This window comes from Podarcis filfolensis, assembly GCF_964270895.1.
Source record: "Podarcis filfolensis genome assembly, chromosome: 2".
In the NCBI taxonomy this organism is placed as follows: domain Eukaryota; kingdom Metazoa; phylum Chordata; class Lepidosauria; order Squamata; family Lacertidae; genus Podarcis; species Podarcis filfolensis.
Window position 1 is genome coordinate 104,953,965 of NC_139605.1, and position 21,321 is coordinate 104,975,285.

The following is a 21,321-nucleotide window of genomic DNA, read 5'->3' on the forward strand; positions in this document are numbered from 1 at the left end:
TATGATCACAACATCAAGTGGGAGAAATCTGTAGGCAACCCAAAGGAAGGAGCTACAGAAGCATACATGAATGCTTCATATAGAATAATTTTAATTGGTCATCCCATTTCAGAGGAAACCATTGAATCTTCTTTCTGCCCTTTTGTGAAGGGCATCCTGTTTTGTCTTAGATATATCCAGACGAATAATAATATAGAGGCATATTTTCAAAGGAGACAACCTGGTTTGTTTTCTAGATTACTTCGTATCACTACTCTGGCTGAATTTGTCCCGGATGTTTGGCAAGAGTTGCTTGATATCAAGGAGATTTGATACTAAACAGCTCTGGGGTGTAGTTGTAATAAAATCCTTCAGAAAAAAAGAGATTACTTTAGGGCACACCCAGGTCTCAGATGCAATGAACCTATAGGGAAGATCATTGGTGGCAGTGGAAAGAGGTGAGGGAGTTTTCCAAGGCACCAAAATATCACCCTATTCTTTGAGGTGTGTCAGTTACCCCAATGCGTTATTTGGATCATGAATCTTCTACAGACGCAATCAACACATTTCCAAGCATTTCTCTTCAGCCGCCTTCCCCAACCCTCCAAAATGTTGTTTGCCTCCAGCTCCCATCATCTTCAGCCAGCATAGCCAGCAGTCAGGGATGATGAGAGGTGTAGTTCAAAACATCTGGGAGGACATCAAATATAGGAAGAAGGCTGCTTCACAAGGTGTAGGGAGAGATGTACGATTTCACATGAGCAAAATAAACACCATGGGCATGTTGAACGCATGCAGACTGCTAACTCTCAGATAGCTCACCCCCTATTCTGTTTATGAATTGTATTCCCATCTCTTTCCCAAAAGAAAGGAAGATATATCATTGGTTGCCAAATATATGGTTGCCCCAAAAAGCTAATGCTTGTTTGGACATGAAATGCGAGACCACAGAAGAATTTTGATCATGATTTCCACAGAACCATTTTATATCTAGAAATCAAAGTGAGGGGCGGAGGAGTTGAGAGTGTTTTATTGCAAAACACTTTTGCTAGATATAGATCAGTGGTTTTTAAAATGATTAATACCCAAAAGATTCTGTCTTCCAGTTTATTTTTGGTAGCTACAGATCCTAGAAGTCTACACACCCAACTTCCCTTTTTAAAACAAAACAAAACAAAAACAAAACACCACCACCAAGTCTGTTTTTCGACTTGGAACGGAAGGCTGTGATCAGTTAGGGAATGAATACGCAACAGGTGCTAACAGATACAAGCATCACCCAAGTCTTGCAGATGTTTTTACACACTATGTATTTTCTGCATGTAAACCACTATTGAGTATGATAAAGGAGGAAACCCATGTGATTGAGTTCTCACCCCACCACTCTAATACATGTGTGTGCCTGATTATCAAATTCAACAATAGACATGCCACTTCCATGCGGCTAATGTGTTATCTGTGAAGCAGCTGTCACAAGACATCTTTGAGTTGGACAAGCCAAAAATGATAGCCACCATGGTCTGGGAACATGGTGTTATTTCGCTACCAATTTTCCCCACTGCCCGAAGGTAAAATTTGTACGGGTTTATTTTGGATATGGAATGGAAAAAAATGGATGACCACGTTGCAAAGCCGTGGTTTTAAATTAGGGGTGGAGAACCTCCAGATGTTGCTGCACTGTACCCTTCATCATCACTCACCATTGGCCATGCTGGCTGTGGCTGACGAGAGATGGAATCCAATGACAACTGGAGGGCGTCAGGTTCCCTACCCCAGATTAAACAGTGAAAAAAAGAAAAGGAAAAGCCAGAATGAACTTGAGAATGCTTTTAGGTAGCACACAATGGAGGTGTAGGTGATCAATCCTGATTTTTCCAGAGTGATCACACCCAGAATCAATAGCACAAGTGTCTGCATGTCTGGTGACTCACAAAAAAGCTGAGCTTGAGAGCCATCAAGCTGGATAAATGTGTATAAAGAAGCGATGTTTCTGACGTTTCAGAGAATTAAAAAAACAACTTTGTTCTTCAATGAAGCACATGGTTCATTGCAGTCACAGGTCTTTCTGCAAGGCTTTGGATGCCCGTTAAATGAAGCATCTGTAGGTTCGCCCCCATTCCTTAAATTAATTTGCGCCTTGAATGGCTTTGTAAATAGGCACAAATCAGCAGGGGAAGGTTTGCCCAGATCTAAAGCAGCAATAGCAACAAAATCTCCTGTTTGTTGATTTCTATTTGCAAAGCACGCAGCCTCACCCCACCCTGGGAAAACTTACTAGCCTTCAGTGGGTGGCCAAGCCCACATTTTTATACAGCGGCTGCTAAAGCGATGAGAGCACAGTGAGTTTCATGTGAGCAAAGTCAGCTTGCATTTGTTGCCTGGTGCAGCAAACAGTCTAATCTCCAGTAGCAGCCCTTGATGCAGCCCAATGATAATTTCGATGCAATAAAAAATAAAACAACATTGGCAAAACCCCAGCCCTATTACATGCTTGGACACATGGTTCTGCGTAATATTATCAGCTGCCCTAGAGGAATCATAACCATGTACACTGAGCATTTTTAAAGTGTTTTTTTCTAGAGAGGAGGCAAATGCGTGTGTGTGTTTAAAAAATAAAAATTCTATACTCTTTCCCCTTCTGTATCATACATACATTCTTTTTGGCAGCACTGACCTTCCTGTAGCTTAGGTAGCACAACACTGGCAAAAAGGGAAAACGATCAGTGCTTGTGAATCGAACCTGGACCTGCTATTCATTTACGGCAAGAGGAAGGGGTGAAAACTGATAAGACACGGGACTCCGCATTGTTTGGGGTAGGGAGGATTGGCACTAGATATGCTCACATTGTCTTTTTCTCCTTGCATCTAGAGGTAGTGTCATTTTTGTGTGTGTGTCCAGTATCTAAAAACAGTGCAAATCCAGTTACGTACGTGGTTATTTCGTTACAATCCCGTAACAGTCTCTTCTCCCGCTCTCCACCCCCAAGTAGTAGTGAAAGTGCATGGAAAAAAACGGACCGAGCCAAATTATGATTCACAGACAAGGTGTACCAAACCTCATATAAACACGTCCTGTGCATCCACACGAGAGTGTGTGTGTGTGTGTATGTGTGTGTGTGTGTATATATATATATATATATATATATATATATATATATAGTGTGTGTATATATGTATATATATATATATATAGGTTCATTTACAGTAGCAAAGTGATATTTGGATCCAACAGCACCCCATCAGATGCAAGGCTCTACTTGCTTCTCCTTCCTTGCTCCAAGTCTTCAGTTTTTGATTTCCAGGATGGATGGGTTGTGGTCTAAAATGGCGAGGATTATCTTGTCCATGTATTGGCGCAGTCTGTAGTTGATCTCTTCCTGTTCTTTGAGGGCTTCCATGAGCTGAAACGAGGAAGGACTACGTCAAAAACCTCCATTGCGACATGACATAAAGACCCCGAGCTACTGAGCAATCAGGCACACTTTGGCCTCCAGCTTATTTTAATGGAGATTACCGTATTTTTCGCTCTATAAGACACACTTTTTCCCTCCTAAAAAGTAAGGGGAAATGTGTGTGCGTCTTATGGAGCGAATGCAGGCTGCACAGCTATCCCAGAAGCCAGAACAGCGAGAGGGATTGCTGCGCAGCACTCCCTCTTGCTGTTCCAGCTTCTGGCTTAGCCCCTCTGCCCCTTCCCCTACCTCCTGGAAAATCCCCCAAGAGCTGCGCTCCCTTTAAAGATCTGCGCGGAGCGTGTGTGCGGCTCTTGGGGGCTTTTCCCTCCTTGGGGAAAAGCCCGCAAGCGCCGCACACATGCTCCATGTGGCTCGTGAAAGGGAGTGCTGAGCAGAGCCTGGGATGCATACAGGCTCTGCTCAGCGCTCCCTTTAAATAATTTTTTTTTCTTGCATTCCGCTTCTAAAAACTAGGTGCGTCTTATGGTCAGGCGTGTCTTATGGAGCAAAAAATACGGTATTTTAATGGACCAGGCAGGGGAGGGGATGGTGTGGAGATTTCCCAGTCTCTCCCCTCCACCCCCCCACCTATCAGTGAATCAAACAGGTCAGGTGGTTAGAAAGGCAGTTGAGGCTCATATTTCCAAACCCAACTCTTATTTCCCCCATGTATTTTGCCCCCCAATGAGAACCGAACCAAACCAACCTTTACCTAGCTCTGCCACAGGTTCCTCTCTTTCTTGCTGTGCATTTGCAGAGAAAGGGAGACCACAAAGTAGCAGAAAGGCGCACAAGTTTCGAGGGGGTGGGCATGAACGTAAACTTAATACAGGCTAGTCAAAAGCCAGCTCTGTCCTCTTTCCCAAAGCGTCCGAGCCCTAAAGGGTGAAGTGCTTCCCCTTCCAAGTGAGGCGCTGCGCCCTCTCCCTCCTCAACCCGGAACCTTTTTGTTGTTTTTTGAAGGGTGGGAGGACGAGGGAAAGTGTCAGGGCTTTTTTCCAGCCAGAACTCTCCGGAACTCAGTTCCGGCACCCCTCAGGTGGGCGCCATTGCCATTCTAAGAGAACACTACATCTTTGGGAAGTTGATAACCCGGTTTAACCATGTGTATAGTATGAAGAAGGACACAAATTTAACTACCTGTTTGGATACTTTAACCCAGGCAGCAGTCAAACAAGAACAACCATATTAAGTCTAATCAAAGGCGACTATGCGATTACAGTGCTTATCTCGCTTTCAGGCCGAGGGAGCCGGCGTTTGTCCACAGACAGCTTTCCGGGTCATGTGGCCAGCATGACTAAACCGTTTCTGGTGCAACGGGAAACCGTGACAGAAACCACAGCGCACGGAAACACCGTTTACCTTCCCACCGCAGCGGTACCTATTTATCTACTTGCACTGGTGTGCTTTTGAACTACTAGGTTCGCAGGAGCTGGGAGAGAGCAATGGGAACTCACTCCATCGTGGGGTTTTGAACCACCGACCTTCTGATCGGCAAGCCCAAGAGGCTCAGTGGTTTAGACCACAGTGCCACCCGCGTCCCACCACATAAATAAAGTTTGGAAGACACTGCAATACACAGGAAAGAAAATTCTATCTTGATTTTCTTATTTTCAGCACACTATTTGTTTGCTACAGCTACAGCATGTCTGTATCATCTATTGCATTTTACCTTTAGAGACTCTGGGAGTTCATAAGCCTTAGAAATCTCTCGAATCTTCAGCTTTTGATCCCTGTCCCCTTGCAAAAGCTCCTTTACCATAACACCCTAAATGTCAAATCATATTCTCACTTGAATAAAATACAACTGGAAAAAGTTTTTTTTAAAAAGCTTTGGATTTATCTTTACAGATATTTCAGTTTCTCTTAGAAGTCAAAGCTTAGTTTAGCAAAGGTTCCTCATGGTACAGAAATATTAATACAGTTGCTCTATATAGCAAAGGAGAAGACAGTTCATGGTCCATCATGGTTATTTCCTAGCAGACCAATTGATGCCTGCTGGTTGCCAGGAATTCTTGCAAGGGCTGCTGGGGCAGGTATTAATACTATTACTGCTATTAATTATAGTTTGCTCTGACTCATCAAAAACTCATCGATTGTGCATTCTTGCTTTATAAATTTAATCCGTACCAATGGACCATAAGGAGTCTAGCAAAAGGCTGTGCAGTGCTGGTGTCAAGTTGCTGTTAACTCTGTATTCACATGGGTCAGTGTGTCTGGCTGTTAACCAGAAGGTTGGTGGTTCGAGTCCACCCAGGGGTGGCTGCAGGTAGGATTCCAGTTTTGCAGGGGGTTGGACTAGATGACCCAACTCAACGATTCTACATCGCCCACTGACTACAGAGCTGAAGGCAGCACACTCCGCACTCGGGGCCACGAGGAGGCTGCTCCCCCAGCCATCCGGGAAGAATGCAATGACCAAGGGGAGACTAAGCAGGCTGCCCCGTCTGTTGGCTAGAGAAGGGGCAGCTGCAAGGCTCTTCCTCCCCCTGTTCTCCAACAGAAAGAACACTCAGGGAGGTGTGAGGAAGTCAAAGAAACAAGCAAACGAGTTTCATGTTATGAAAAACAATTGTTTTTAATTTTTCTTGTTGTTTTTGTATGTTTTATTTATCTTTTTATTTTTATTTTTTCTCTTTTGTTATTATGTGTTTTTGTATGTTTGTTTTTGTGAAATCTTAATAAATATTTCTTAAAAAAAAAACCACAGAAAGAACACTCTGCTCCAACAGCCAGCTGACTGCATAAATGAGGGGAAAGGACACTTTGGTCCAATCTGTCTGCCAAAGGAATAAGAGTGATCAAATGCTAATCAAGCCAGGCAGAAGATCATTCGCCTGGACCCTAAGCTGGATATAAATGCCCACTTTTGATCACCGCTTTGTTGTGGCTTTAAAGACTGATCTCCCTCCTCTACCTTTTCCCACCAATACCCAGCCCTTGTGTGCATTTTTAAGGTCAGGTGACAGGACCGCCCCCCTCGCTTATTAATTTAGGTGAACAGCTTTGGAATAATTCTGTCCACCTTTCATGATAATAATAAGAAGAAGAGTTTGATTTGATATCCCGCCTTTCACTCCCCTTCAGGAGTCTCAAAGCGGCTAACATTCTCCTTTCCCTTCCTTCCCCACAACAAACACTCTGCGAGGTGAGTGGGGCTGAGAGACTTCACAGAAGTGTGACTGGCCCAAGGTCACCCAGCAGCTGCATGTGGAGGAGCGGGGAAGCGAACCCAGTTCCCCAGATTACGAGACTACCGCTCTTAACCACTACACCACACTGGCTCTCGATAAGGAGAGCCTCTCGATAAGGAGGCCCTGTTGTTGTTGTTTTATTATTATTACTCCAACCAATGTTTCAAAGCAAGCCTCCCACAGAAATCTGGGCAGTGCTTGGAAAACTGATTTCAAAATTCTATCGGTATCTTGTCTGCTCAAGATTTTGCAATCTTACCACTAATATCGCTCAGCCCGGACACTGAGGTCCAGCTCCGAGGGCCTTCTGACGGTTCCCTCCCCGTGAGAAGTGAGGTTACAGGGAACCAGGCAGAGGGCCTTCTCGGTAGTGGCACCCGCCCTGTGGAACACCCTCCCATCAGATGTCAAGGAAATAAACAACTACAGTATCTGACTTTTAGAAGACATATGAAGGCAGCCCTGTTTCGGGAAGTTTTGAATGTTTGATATTTTATTGTGTTTTTAATATTCTGTTGGGAGCTGCCCAGAGTGGTTGGGGAAACCCAGCCAGATGGGCAGAGTATAAATAAACTATTATTATTATTATTATTATTATTATTATTATTATTATTAGACAGATGTGTGTGTGTGGTGTGTGTGTAGATGTGCACACACATGCTCTGCCAGCGCACTCACTTAATCAGCTGCAAACTATTACTTTTTCACACTTTACCTCATCTCTGGAGGCAGAATCAATTTCAGCAGCCAACGACTGGGCTTTTGTTTGTGTCGCAAAAAGGTTCTTGGCTTCGTAAAGACTAAGACTAAGAATCTGCCCGTTAAGGTCATCGTTCTGGTCACGAAGCTTCTGATTCTCCTATCAAGAGAGGAAGGAGAGGAGAAAGGAAGTAAATTTCGCATCAGGCTGAATAAGAAAGCATCAGTCAGCATACCATTGTGGATATTTCCGCATTGCAACAATGAAAAGGTTGCTTTCTCCTGCTCCTCCTGAAAGAGTCATGGAGGGTCTCCTAACTCTCCCTCACTCCAACTCCAAGGACACCTCACCTGCTTTAGCCTTTTAATTTCGTGTTCCATTTCCACCTCTCTCGTCTTCGCATTGAATTCGCTCAAGCTGGAGGAAGAGCTTCTCCCTCGACCAGGCCGCTCACATTCTAGCTTGTACAACTGCAAATGTTCCAGCTCCTTCCGCAAATCCTCAATAAGCTGTATGGGGTGGAAGAAACAGGACACAGAGAGTACAATTTGTTAAGCCAACATACAGAACAGAACCTGGCGGTACACAGCCAACAGACAACTTAAAATGTACCTGACAGGACTAAGCAACAACACACCCAGAAAAAAACAACTCATTTCCGGATTTCCTGCTATAGAGATAGAACCCTTTCCACATGCATGCGCCTGGAATCAATTCACTTGTCTGAATTGGGCTTGTTTCAAACTGAGCCTTTGGAGAGGTGGTGGCTCACCCACAACTAGGCAGTCAAGCTTTGCGTCTCTTGCAAATGACTATCGCAATCAAATAAATTAGTGGGGATGTTCTAGGGCTCACTGTGGATTGCAAGGCCAAAAAGATGCTGGACCGAGCCACTTCCAAATGGACCCAGACCTCAAACCTTTGAGTCTGCCCTTCTGAAGCCCAAGTGGCGTTATTCGCTCCAATCCATGAACTGTAAAATCCCTAATAATAATAATAATAATAATTTATTATTTATACCCCGCCCATCTGGCTGGGCTTCCCCAGCCACTCTGGGCGGCTTCCAACCAAATATTAAAATACAGTAATACATCAAACATTTAAAGCTTCCCTAAACAGGGCTGCCTTCAGATGTCTTCTAAAAGTTTGGTAGGTGTTGTTCTCTTTGATATCTGGTGGGAGGGTGTTCCACAGGGCAGGTGCCATTACTGCATGGTTCCCTGTAACTTGGATTCTCACAGTGAGGGAACCGCCAGAAGGCCCTTGGCGCTGGACCTCAGTGTCCGGGTAGAACGATGGGGCTGGAGACGCTCCTTCATAAGATCTTGAACCACCATGACAGTTTGAAAACTGCTGCTAACCAACAACTGGTAACTTCTTTCCCAAAGCAATTCTGCGGTGCAATTTTTAAAGGACCTCTGGGGGGAGTGTAGAGAGAAGCAACGCAGTAGCACAACTGGACGCCTTCTTCTCCCCAGGCTGCAACAAAACATGTCTGTCCTGTATCTCTCTCGGCAGACGCTGTAACCTTCCAACAGTTTGACTTCATCCCCAAAGGCACACACTTCCATTGTCTCCTGAGACAGAAATTGGATGCCAACCAATTTCTATTTAAGAAGTTCCAGTCTTTATTTACCCTTACACACGGGCAATATTAGCCCTGCACCATTAAAAATGGTTACCTACCTCCTGAGTAGCCTCCCTCTCCTTGTTAAATTCCATCCTGTTCTGTCTCAGTTTGTCCATCATCCTTTTATACAAATCCATCTCATCCTTGAGCCGCAGACTGGTGTCTTCCAATCGGTCTGACATTCGCTGCCTCTCCTGAGGGAAACGAAGAAAGAAGTTACAAGCTGCCTACAACCCATGAGTCACTCTGTATATTCAGGAGAAATATTTTGTCTTTGGCCTCCTGGAATGGTGTCATTTCAGAGGGGAGAAGGCTTGACTGTTTTGAATGCCCCCAATGTAAACAAACAAACAAACAAACAAACAAACAAACAAACAAACAAACAAACACTAAATCAAACAAAAAGCCCTCCTTGTGTACAGAAAACTTGTGGAAAATGCTAGAATGTTGGTTTTTCTAGGGCAAAGTGTGTTTTTTTTTAACATGAGTGAGCATTCAAAAAAGGCAATTTCCTACAACTGAAGAGACCGCCTTGTTCCATATGAACAGGCACAGGAAAACTCGGCCCTCCAGATGTTTTGAGACTACAATTCCCATCATCCCTGACCACTGGTCCTGTTAGCTAGGAATGATGGGAGTTGTAGTCCCAAAACATCTGGAGGGCCAAGTTTGCCGATGTCTGCATAGGAACCTCATCTTCTGAGGCCCTCCTTCACGTGCCTCCTCCTCGAGAAGTCCAGAGGGTGGCGATGCAAGAACGGGGCCTTCTCTGCAGTGGCTCCCCGCCTGTGGAATGCTCTCCCCAGGGAAGTTCTCCTGGCGCCTTCATTGTATAACCTTTAGGCACCAGGCAAAAATGTTCCTTTTTAACCAGGCCTTTGGTTGATCTGATTGACATCCTTTTAAAATGTGGCTCTCTTTTTTTGGGGGGGGTGTTATTGGGTTATTGATTTTATTTTGATTTTATATATTGTGATCTTTTCTGTGAACCGCCCTGAGACCTCCAGGTATAGGGTGGCCTAAAAATTCAAACAAACAAAATAAGGGGCACAGATGACATAGGCAGGGGCCAGCAAACTTTTTCAGCAGGGGGCCGGTCCGCTGTCCCTCAGACCTTGTGGGGGGCCGGACTATATTTTTTTAAAAAAATAAATTCCTATGCCCCACAAATAACCCAGAGATGCATTCTAAATAAAAGCACACATTCTACTCATGTAAAAACACCAGGCAGGCCCCACAAATAACCCAGAGATGCAGTTTAAATAAAAGCACACATTCTACTCATGTAAAAACACGCTGGTTCCTGGAATGTCCGTGGGCCGGATTTAGAAGGCGATAGGGCCACATCCGGACCCCGGGCCTTAGTTTGCCTACCCATGACATAGGGCTCTGCCATGCAATTCTTCCAAAGGCATTTATCAGCTCTCAGTTGTCTCCCACCCCTTATATTTGTCCTAGAGGTTTGCATATGGTAGTTTGGGATATAGTGGCATATTACTTTGTGATTTACAGTAGATGCCAGGGTTTTCCAATTCCCAAATGCTTAAAAAGAAGGCTTCTTGATCCACTGAAGCTAATACAGTGGTACCTCGGGTTAAGTACTTAATTCGTTCCGGAGGTCCGTTCTTAACCTGAAACTGTTCTTAACCTGAAGCACCACTTTAGCTAATGGGGCCTCCTGCTGCCGCCGTGCCGCCGGAGCACAATTTCTGTTCTCATCCTGAAGCAAAGTTCTTAACCTGAAGCACTATTTCTGGGTTAGTGGAGTCTGTAACCTGAAGCGTATGTAACCTGAAGCGTATGTAACCTGAGGTACCACTGTAGGAGCTTTATCCAATGGCAGATTTGTATGCTGTCATGATATTATATTAGGAGCTGCCAGTTTATAAATACCTTTAGGAATAAAATGACATAAAGGCAAAACTCGTGCTACAGACCCGTCAGGACTTAAGAGGTGACAGACCTGCCGCGATTGAAAGTTAAGGTGCCAAAAAAAAAAATTCAAGAGCTCCATTACCTCATCCAGTTTCTCGCTTTGCGATTTCAGCCGCAAAACGGTGGTTTTGAGTTCACAGTTTTCCTCCTCGAGCTGTTGAACCCTGAAATTAAAGACGAAAAATAAATGACTGCACACAAAAACATTGTCCATCTGTACAGGCACAAAGGAAGTATCTTCTTTTGCCAACTGGCAAAGTACAACTAAACATCAGCTACTGAGGAGTCCGATTTTCAGAGCACAATGCTCAGCGTCAGGGCTGGTTTTTTAAAAAATCGCACCAGTTTTTCTAATCAGTATTTTCTTTGGCCCAAGAAATTGTTCTAAGATTCTCCTGCCTGCTTGCCCTCCCTCCCCCGCCCGAAATGTGACTTAAGACCCATAACATTCTCAGCCATGGCCAGTTTTGTACACTATATCAAGTTAAGGCAGGACACTTGCTCAGGAGTCACTTCATCAAAAATTGGTCTATCAAAAGTTTGTTTCATTCTAAACTAATAACAAGAAACAGAGTCGCCATTTGTCTATTGTATTCATTAAGAACCCATTTAAATCCTGCTTTCCCATTCCAATGAGTTTACAACATGCTGAACAAACAGACTTAAAATAAAAACAAAACTAAAAACAGAGTGTATTTCCAAAAACAAATCCAAGCCAGAATACCCAGTGAAGAGCATAAAAACAGGAACAAAAGAGCTATGGCAACGTTCATTAAAAGCCTAGGGAAATAAAACAGTTTGCTGCAGATGCCTAATTAGGGCTGTGTGGATGCAGCAATTTTGCAGGAGCACGGAGGAAGAGCCAAGTGTGGTATTGAGAATTCACCCTCCAGAGATTTATTTTTGAAAAAATGTACAAGTTTCTAGCCCTTATAGCTGAGAAATATGTCTTGAAATGCATAGGACGATGATGCATAGTTCCAGACAGCAACCACAGAGAAACATCTTGCATTACCAGCAGCTTCTGGGAAGTTTCATGCGGTCGCATATATAGTTTTCCTTGGCATGGGATTTTAAATGCAGAATTTAAATGCAGAATTTCTCTCTGCATGTAAAAGGTAAAGTTAAAGGACCCTGGATGGTTAAGTCCAGTCAAAGGCGACTAGTGTGGTGTAATGGTTAAGAGCGGTAGTCTCGTAATCTGGGGAACCGGGTTCGCGTCTCCGCTCCTCCACATGCAGCTGCTGGGTGACCTTGGGCTAGTCACACTTCTCTGAAGTCTCTCAGCCCCATTCACCTCACAGAGTGTTTGTTGTGGGGGAGGAAGGGAAAGGAGAATGTTAGCCGCTTTGAGACTCCTTCAGGTAGTGATAAAGCGGGATATCAAATCCAAACTCTTCTTCTTCTCTTCTATGGGGTTGTGGCGCTCATCTCGCTTTCAGGCCGAGGGAGCCGGCGTTTGTCCACAGACAGCTTTCCGGGTCATGTGGCCAGCATGACTAAACAGCTTCTGGCGCAACGAAACACCATGACAGAAGCCAGAGCGCATGGAAACACTGATCACCTTCCCGCCACAGTGGTACCTATTTATCTACTTGCACTGGTGTGCTTTCAAACTGCTAGGTTGGCAGAAGCAGGGACAGAGCAACGGGAGCTCACCCTGCCGTGCAGATTCGAACCGCCAACCTTCTGATTGGCAAGCCCAAGAGGCTCAGTGGTTTAGACCGCAGCGCCACCCACGTCCCTGCAGGTAAAGAAACCTTGATAGTCCACATTTCAGAAGACTGCTCGTCTTGGGGCTTATGTTCACATGTTCACATTTTGTTCCCTAGATAGTCATCCCTGTTGCAACTTGGAAACAAAGCCGTTCGTAGAGGCAAGCATGGCTGAGGAAAGCCAGCAGGGTATCAATGAATATTACCTTGCGTTCAGCAGTTCGATTTCCGTGCTCTTCTCTTTCTCATACTTGCTGTATGCTTCTCTGTGCCTCTTTATCTCTTCTTCCAGAGTCTGCTCAGCTGACGTCTCTTGGTCTTTCAAGAGTTCTTCGAGTTCGTGAACTCTTAAGCAAAAAAAGAAAAAGGTCGCCAATTTATTTATTTGATTTATAAACTGCCCTTCGTCGTAAGATCTCAGGGCGGTTCACAGGATAAAATACAGGATAAAAACAAATAAATAAGTTGAGAGTGCAGCTGTTGACTAAGGGATAATTTTGCAAAATGGAATGTAAAGGTAAAGGGACCCCTGACCATTAGGTCCAGTCGCGGACGACTCTGGGGTTGCGGCGCTCATCTCACTTTATTGGCCGAGGGAGCCGGCATACAGCTTCCGGGTCATGTGGCCAGCATGACTAAGCCGCTTCTGGCGAACCAGAGCAGCGCACGGAAACGCCGTCTACCTTCCCGCCAGAGCAGTACCTGTTTATCTACTTGCTCTTTGTGCTTTCAAACTGCTAAGTTGGCAGGAGCAGGGACCGAGCAACGGGAGCTCACCCCATCGAGGGAATTCGAACCGCCGACCTTCTGATCAGCAAGCCCTAGGCTCTGTGGTTTAACCCACAGCGCCACCCGCATCCTGTTGACTAAGGGATAATTTTGCAAAATGGAATGTAACTAGAAGTAAATCAGAATTTGTAAACGCAGGGCGGAAAAACCCAAAACAAAACAGCAAACAGAAGTAAATCCTGCCTGTGTTTTCATTTGGTTGTTATATTTTCTCACATACTCAAAAATAGGCTTCCACTCTTTCATAAATTGTCCATTCTGCTGATCTCTTATTCTATTAAAACAATAATTTAATAATAATAATTTATTGTTTATACCCTGCCCACCTGGCTGGGTTTCCCCAGCCATTCTGGGTGGCTTCCAACAAATGATTAAAAATATATTAAAATGAGAATAAATACATAAAAATGTAATAAAAAGACATAGTTGCTAATAATACATTGAGTATCACATCTAGTCTGACCCTGAATCTTAGGTCAAAGAAACTCCTTTTTTTAAAGAGACTTTCCTGCCCCCCCTCAAATCACAGCTCTTGCAAATATTCTAAACATCTCTCAAAATCCTTTTGAAAGCAGACATCCAACAGATCCAAGGGACCATTATCACTTCCATTGTTGCTGGAGTCCTTGCTCTGCCTAAAGTTCTCAATATATCTCTGTGGAGGCTACAGAAAGGAGACAGCAGGCCGTATACTAGATTACCTGTGAACCAGGTGTGTGTTCTCCTGTTTCAATTTGCTTTTCAGGTCACCGTTTGTCATGCTGTCATTTTCCAGTTCCGTCACTTTTTTCTCTAAATAAGTAACCTGTAAAAACGAACGGGGATGTAAGCTTCTGCCCATAGCGCAGTGATGGCCAAGCTTGGCCCTCCAGCTGTTTTGGGACTACAACTCCCATCATCTCTAGCTAACAGGACCAGTGGTCAGGGATGATGGGAATTGTAGTCCCCAAACAGCTGGAGGGTCAACTTTGGCCATCCCTGCTAGAAGGTTTACCGAAAATATAGACTGGAGGAAAGAGCAAGTTAGACCCTTAACGGTTTATTAGAATCATAAAGATGGAAAGGGACCATGAGGGTAATTTAGTCCAACCCCCTGCTATGAAGGAATCTTTCACCCAATATGGGGCTCAAACCCACAACCCTGAAATTAAGAGATTCATGCTCTACCGAGTGAGCTAATCTTAATGGTTTACAAACGGTAACAGCTTGGGAAATGTTGAGAGAGTATCAGAGAGCACTTTATCTGCTTGCATTGACTGTGTGTAGGAAGAAGACCTCATTCAGCACCAATTTGGGTGCCACAAAGAATTTCACCACTGCTGGGGGCTGGTGGGCCACCAGAAATTGCTTTGTGGGCCTGATTTGGCCTGCAGGGCATGGGTTCACCACCCCTAGTGGTGGTGGGGCATGGGGTTTATTGCTTTGTAGTTTTTTCTATATATTTTTTTACAGTGGAACTTCAGTTTTCGAATGTAATCCATTCCGGAAGACCATTTGGCTTCTGAAACGGATCGATGGGCTGACTGCAAAGTCAATGGAGAAAAATGAAATGGAGAAAATGGAGAAATGGAGAAAATTGAAAAATGTGCCTCGGAAGCCGTTCGGCTTCCAAAAAGCGATCAAAAATGGAAGTATTCACTTCCTGGTTGTCGGTGTTCAGGTTCTGAATTGTTTGGCCTCCAAAGCATTCGACAACCAAGGTTCCACTGTATTAAATTTTCTGTTTTACATTTTAGAATATTCATTTAAACAACCTTAAAATATCAATGACTTCCCTTCTTCTCTTTCCGTGGTTCATTTTGCCTAACATAAATCCCTGCATATTTCATATAAAGGAAACCATTCAGTATTCCATTATTACATCCAACAAAACTTATTTACACTGCTGAATTTATCTTAATGCTGCCCACGTTTTCAAATGCACACAACCCCCCCCATGTATTCAATAAACACTTCCCAATCTACTTTAAATGTATGTTCTTCTTGTTCTCTTCTTCTATAGTTTGTATTCTTTGTAGTTTTCCTCGTTGTTTTTATTTTGTATTTTATGTTTTTATCTTGTCATTTTATGTTGTGAGCCGCCCTGAGATGACGGGTGGCATACAAATTTAATAAAAATAAATAAATAAAATAAAGGGATTATGCTAGGAGCTTGGCATTATTTCATCAGCCAAACTTTCCCTAATTTAAAATTGCTCCCCAGTTTCTGTCTACAGTGGTACCTCTGGTTGTGAACAGGATCCGTTCTGGAGGCCCGTTCGCAACATGAAAAGAACGCAACCCGCAGCGGTGCGTCTGCGCATGCGCGGGTTGCGATTCGCCGCTTCTGCGCATGACGTCATTCTGCGTGTCTGCGCATGTGCCAGCGGCGAACCCTGGAAGTAACCCTTTCTGGTACTTCCGGGTCGCCGCAGGGTGTAACCTGAAAGAATGTAACATGAAGCGGACGTAACATGAGGTATGACTGTATAGAGTTTGCATTTGGATTTGATATCCCGCTTTATCACTACCCGAAGGAGTCTCAAAGCGGCTAACAATCTCCTTTTCCCTTCCTCCCCCACAACAAACACTCTGTGAGGTGAGTGGGGCTGAGAGACTTCAAAGAAGTGTGACTGTCCCAAGGTCACCCAGTAGCTGCATGTGGAAGAGCGGAGACGCGAACCCGGTTCCCCAGATTACGAGACTACCGCTCTTAACCACTACACCACACTGGCTCTCGTATATCAGACTCACACTGCATGAGACTTCAGGAAAGCCTCAGGACTATAAACTGACAGATAAGAAAAAGCAGCTTTGGCACATTAGCAAATCCCCAGGGTGGGGAACCAATGGCCCTCCAGATTTTGTTGGACTCCACCTCCCATCAGCCTCAACCAGCCTAGCCAGAGGTCAGGAATGATGGGAGTTGTGGTTCCCCACCCGTTCCACATGACACCTCACCTTTTCTGTGATATCGTTATCGCATGAGTCTATGCTGTCTCTGAACAAGTCCTCTGTGCTGCCGTTGCTGCTGCTGAAGTTGCTGTTGTGGAAAAGTTGCCTGTTGGGAAGACAAAAGGACAGCTGCTTTGACCCTTTGGAGCAGTGTTTCTCAACCTGCGGGTCTCCAGATGTTGTTGGACTACAACTCCCATCATTCCTAGCCAGCATGACCAGTGGTCAGGGATGATGGGAGTTGTAGTCCAACAACATCTGGGGACCCACAGGTTGAGAGCAGCTGCTTTGGAGTAAGAAAGGGGGCTCTGTGAGCCACTTTAGTGGAGAAGCCTCCAATGTCTAAACAAGTCTGTATTTAAGGGCCAAGTCTCAGGTAGAAATGTGCGCTGATTCTTACCTGCCAAAAGCCGTACTTGTTATTTTTCTGTTTGGGCTGGAAGAAACAAAAAAAGAAACAACATAGGATGAGTTAAGGTTAACCCAAAGCTGTGGTTTCTGCATTATGGCCAGGGCCAGATTTAGGTTTGATGAGGCCCTAAGCCACTGAAGGTAATGGGGCCCTTTATATGCCCAGCTGCCCTTTGTCAACAACAAATTGCCACTGTTTTTTGTGTGGAATATATGTTATATGGTAATTTATGGACCTAATAGGCCCATACACAACACAAAACACTGTTGCTCTATGTAGGTTTTATTTGATTTGTTCTTTATCTTATATTTTGGAAATGTACATCCAGTCCCCCCCCCCTTGGAATTTATCCTATACTTCTTTCAGAATTTCACAATGACACAGATATTGAGGTTTCACTAATGTGCAACTTTATTCAATCAATGAAAACTCAACTAAAAGGGAATCCTATGCAGGTCTACTCAGAAGCAAGCCCGACTAACCTATTCAGTGTGTGCAGAACTGCAGCCCGCAACCATAATGAAATCATATTCTTCCTCATTTGTTACTAATTTTTAATTCAATTTAATACTAGTTATTAATATAACATCACTATCCATGCCCAGGGTTGCTTGAGGACTCTTGAAATGTTCCTGCAGGTCCACGGTGTTTACTCACCTGTTTGCTTTCAGGTTTTTCAGCCTGGCTTCCAAGTCATTCAGCAGGTTGATTTTCTTACAGCACTGTGTGCAGTAGACATCCAGCAGCTCGCTATTGTAAATATGCCTCATTTTTCTTGGTGTCTGGCCGGCACTGTTGGCAGAAAGGCAAAGAGGTGTTCAAACGGGTCCTGTGCGGACCAGCCATAAATCACATCCACCCTTCTTGAATGATGACACCAGTGTTGCTCTTACCGCAACATCTGCAGCAGGGTATTAACCCCAGGAAGTTGTTGCCTGCATTGCCCTGTTCCTAGTATGACCCCCAAATCTGCGAGATTTTAGAGTAGGAGCCAGTGCAGATATATTTGATTTATACCAGGGTTTTGCAAGCTTGGATCTCCAGCTGCTGTTGGGAGTACAACTCCCATCTTCCCTAGCTAGCAGGGCCAGTGGTCTGGAATGATGGGAACTGTAGTCCAAAAACAGCTGGAGACCCAAGTTTGGGAAACCTTGATCTACACACATTCCAGTCCTCCTTCTCTTGACTGTTGGCTTTTGACCAAGATAGATTATGGATATATAGTACATGGTTCAGTCAATTAAGGCTACAATCCTATACCCATTCACCTGGAAGGAAGGCCATTGAACTTACTCCTTTGCTTCACAGTAGACTTCTAGAAGGGGAGGTGGGTGGCACTGTGGGTTAAACCACAGAGCCTAGGGCTTGCCGATCAGAAGGTCGGCGGTTCGAATCCCCACGACGGGGTGAGCTCCCGTTGCTCGGTTCTAGCTCCTGCCAACCTAGCAGTTTGAAAGCACGTCAAAGTGCAAGTAGATAAATAGGTACCGCTCCGGTGGGAAGGTAAACGGCATTTCCGTGCGCTGCTCTGGTTTGCCAGAAGCGGCTTAGTCATGGTGGCCACATGACCCAGAAGCTGTACGCTGGCTCCCTCGGCCGATAAACGAGATGAGCGCCGCAACCCCAGAGTCGGTCATGACTGGACCTAATGGTCAGGGGTCCCTTTACCTTTACCTAGACTTCTAGGGGATTGTGCTCAGTCATGATTCAGTGAGCTGAGTTACCTGCCATCCTCTCGTAACAACTCATTGATCCTTCAATGTCTATATGAAGGTGGCAAGAGGAATAAGAGGACTTGGTCAATAACGCCACACTGCCATAGGTGAAATTCAACATTAGCTAAACTGTAGCCAATGTTGACAGCCTGGCTTGATGGATAGGGTTGATTCCTTCCTCTACACTTATGTAAGCAAGTATGAGGAAGGCTTGGCCTAGGTTCCTCTGGCCTTACTGAAACACCACCAACTTCCACTTTTCTCTTAGGATGTGTTATCATATGCATGGTTGTTAACTCAGGGGTTCATCCCTGCTATGTGGATTAAAGGTCTCTACAGCAGCCTTCCCCATCCTAATGCCATCGAGTTGTTGTTCTAACTCCCAGCAAATGACTGGGTTCAATGGCAATGGAGTCTAGAACATCTAGAGAACACTGGCTTGGGGAAAGCTGCTCTGGAGATTCCCTGTTCACATAAAGCGCCACCTCTGATATTTAAACAAGCATCATGATTTAGTACAGATAGGGCTGCCATATGTCTGGAATTTCCTGGACATAGCCTGTCGAAACTGCCGTCTGTATGGAATTTTTGAAAACCCAGGTGTATGGCAGCCCATACTGGAAATGTTTAAAACTTCAATTTTTTTGGAAAACAACAATAACAAACTCAACAACTTTGCCCCCCAAAACCCAAAACAGAAACTCAACTACTTTGCCAAAAAAAGTCAAGAACGTTTGTGTCTGGATTTTCACTTTTTGAAATATGGCAACGCTAGTACAGAATTATTTTGCTATCCAGGCTCCCTAAATGCTTTTCCAATAGCATCTTCAACAATGATATTAATACCCCCCAGCATGCACACAAAAACGGAAGGAACCAAAAGTTCTCACCAAAGAAGAATGGATAAGTAAGACTATGCAGAACTGGCAAAGTTAACAACCAAAATAAGAGAACCTAAAGATGCAGGTTTTGTGGAAGAATGGAAGCCTTTTTCGGACTATTTAAAGAAATATTATTATATGATGGATATGTGAGCAGGATTTAAACTACAAGCAACAGAAGAACTTAAAAGATTATAGTAATGTTGTTAAGATATAAGATATAGAAGACAAGGTGCAGCAGAGAGAGAGAAACAAAAACACAATGGAAAAGGTGGGAAGTACCGTATTTTTTGCTCTATAAGACTCACTTTTTCCCTCCTAAAAAGTAAGGGGAAATGTGTGTGCGTCTTATGGAGCGAATGCAGGCTGCGCAGCTATCCCAGAAGCCAGAACAGCAAGAGGGATTGCTGCTTTCACTGCGCTTCTGAGATTCAGAATATTTTTTTTCTTGTTTTCCTCCTCCAAAAACTAGGTGCGTCTTGCGGTCTGGTGCGTCTTATAGAGCAAAAAATATGGTAGACAAAAATCACAAAGAAAAAAATGTTTTATTGTGTATTGAAATGTATGTGTTACATTTTTGAAAACTTAATAAAAAGTGTGATTAAAAAAACACACACAAGAAAGCCTTTGTAAATTTGAGAATACATGGTGTGTCATGACTCATAAATTTGTCTTAGGGTTTGGAAAAGATAGTTGCAAGGTTCTGTCCAAAGCAAAAAAACAGACAAAGGAGAAAGCAGAGGCAAAAGCTGGATTTTATACTTGTGAAAAAGGAAGTAAATGCAAAAAGAAAAAAAAAGTCTCTGGGATATATTAAGTAGGCAGTTTCTCCAACCCCCAGGAAGGAAGCAGGGAGCAAAGGGAAGGATATGGTTTAAGTGACACAAATTACCGTATTTTTCGCCCTATAGGACGCACTTTTCCCCCTCCAAAAATGAAGGGGAAATGTTTGTGTGTCCTATGGGGCGAATGCAGGCTTTCGCTGAAGCATGGAGAGCGAGAGGGGTCGGTGCGCACCAACCCCTCTCACTCTCCAGGCTTCAGGAAGCTATCCACAAGCCTTGGGAGCCCGGCGGGAAGTCGCGCCAAGCTCCCAAAGGCTTGCGGACAGCAGCCTGCAGCTTGAAACCCAGGGAGTGCAGCGGAGTGCGCCCCGGGCTTCGGGCAGCTCTCTGCAAGCCTTGGGAGCCCGGCGCGACTTCCCGCCGGGCTCCCAAGGCTTGCGGATAGCAGCCTGTTCTGGGGTCTGGGATCTGGGGAAGCTTGGGCTTCCCCCGCCCCAGCCCCGTGCCTGGGGGGGAAATATATTTTTTTCTTTATTTATCCCCCCCCCCAAAAAAAAACTAGGTGCGCCCTATGGGCCAGTGCGCCCTATGGGGTGAAAAATATGGTACCAACCTGGAAGAAACAGATGAGCCAAGGTCCGAGTAGGCATTTGTTCGGCTTTCGTCGTCGGGGCAAGGGCTGCTGGGAGTGTAGTCCACATCGTCGCCTTCTCCGTAGTCTTCAAACTGTTCTTCGTTACTGATCAAGGAGGCAGTGGAATAGGTGGAGAGGTCAGATGCCGCGGAAGGGTTGAGGGGGCTGGACCTCAGGGCGAGAAAAGGAACGTCAGAACACATGCAAAGAGACAATCTGAATGGGACGCCTTCCGTATTCAAGGCCAAATGGTGCCTTTAGGTCCACACCCATTGCCCACTTTGAGAAAACAGGGGTGAATGGGGCAGAGAAGAGACAGCCACCCTAAGTTTTATGGGGAAATCCAGTTTGGGGCCGTAAGTGGGGAAGGACAGAACTCCACCCCAAGGTTTTGGACAACCCGCAATTATTCCACAGGATAGTTTTCACTCCTTTTCTACGACTCTTTCATTGTATTTGTGTATTTTTGAAACACGTAATAAAAATAATCTTGTAGAGAAATTATTCCACAAGAGCCGCTATTCCTCTCATCGATTCACCCATTTTACGCTACCCAGTGACTT

General features: G+C 44.6%; 1 protein-coding gene and 1 long non-coding RNA gene across 6 annotated transcripts in view; one reads left to right on the forward strand and one right to left on the reverse strand.

Moving 5' to 3' along the window:
* Window positions 1-21,321, forward strand: part of LOC310755762 — a 1,619,227-nt gene that overhangs the window by 1,246,819 nt on the left and 351,087 nt on the right. The gene's annotated exons all lie outside the window — the stretch shown is intronic.
* RAB11FIP4 (RAB11 family interacting protein 4) overlaps window positions 1,073-21,321 on the reverse strand; it is a 201,895-nt gene continuing 181,646 nt past the window's right edge. For 2 of the 5 annotated variants that reach the window (XM_083598724.1, XM_083598727.1), the window contains 13 exons: window positions 20,738-20,929; window positions 17,401-17,535; window positions 16,732-16,767; window positions 16,338-16,437; window positions 14,099-14,202; window positions 12,815-12,955; window positions 10,976-11,057; window positions 9,015-9,152; window positions 7,679-7,837; window positions 7,344-7,487; window positions 5,107-5,202; window positions 1,676-3,380; window positions 1,073-1,639 (listed from right to left, as the gene is read on the reverse strand). In XM_083598724.1, coding sequence (XP_083454850.1) covers window positions 3,264-3,380; window positions 5,107-5,202; window positions 7,344-7,487; window positions 7,679-7,837; window positions 9,015-9,152; window positions 10,976-11,057; window positions 12,815-12,955; window positions 14,099-14,202; window positions 16,338-16,437; window positions 16,732-16,767; window positions 17,401-17,535; window positions 20,738-20,929 — 1,444 coding nt within the window. In that variant the 3' untranslated portion in view covers window positions 1,073-1,639; window positions 1,676-3,263. The remainder of the gene's footprint in view (window positions 1,640-1,675; window positions 3,381-5,106; window positions 5,203-7,343; window positions 7,488-7,678; window positions 7,838-9,014; window positions 9,153-10,975; window positions 11,058-12,814; window positions 12,956-14,098; window positions 14,203-16,337; window positions 16,438-16,731; window positions 16,768-17,400; window positions 17,536-20,737; window positions 20,930-21,321) is intronic. The other 3 variants (XM_083598725.1, XM_083598726.1, XM_083598728.1) reach the window with 3 other exon arrangements.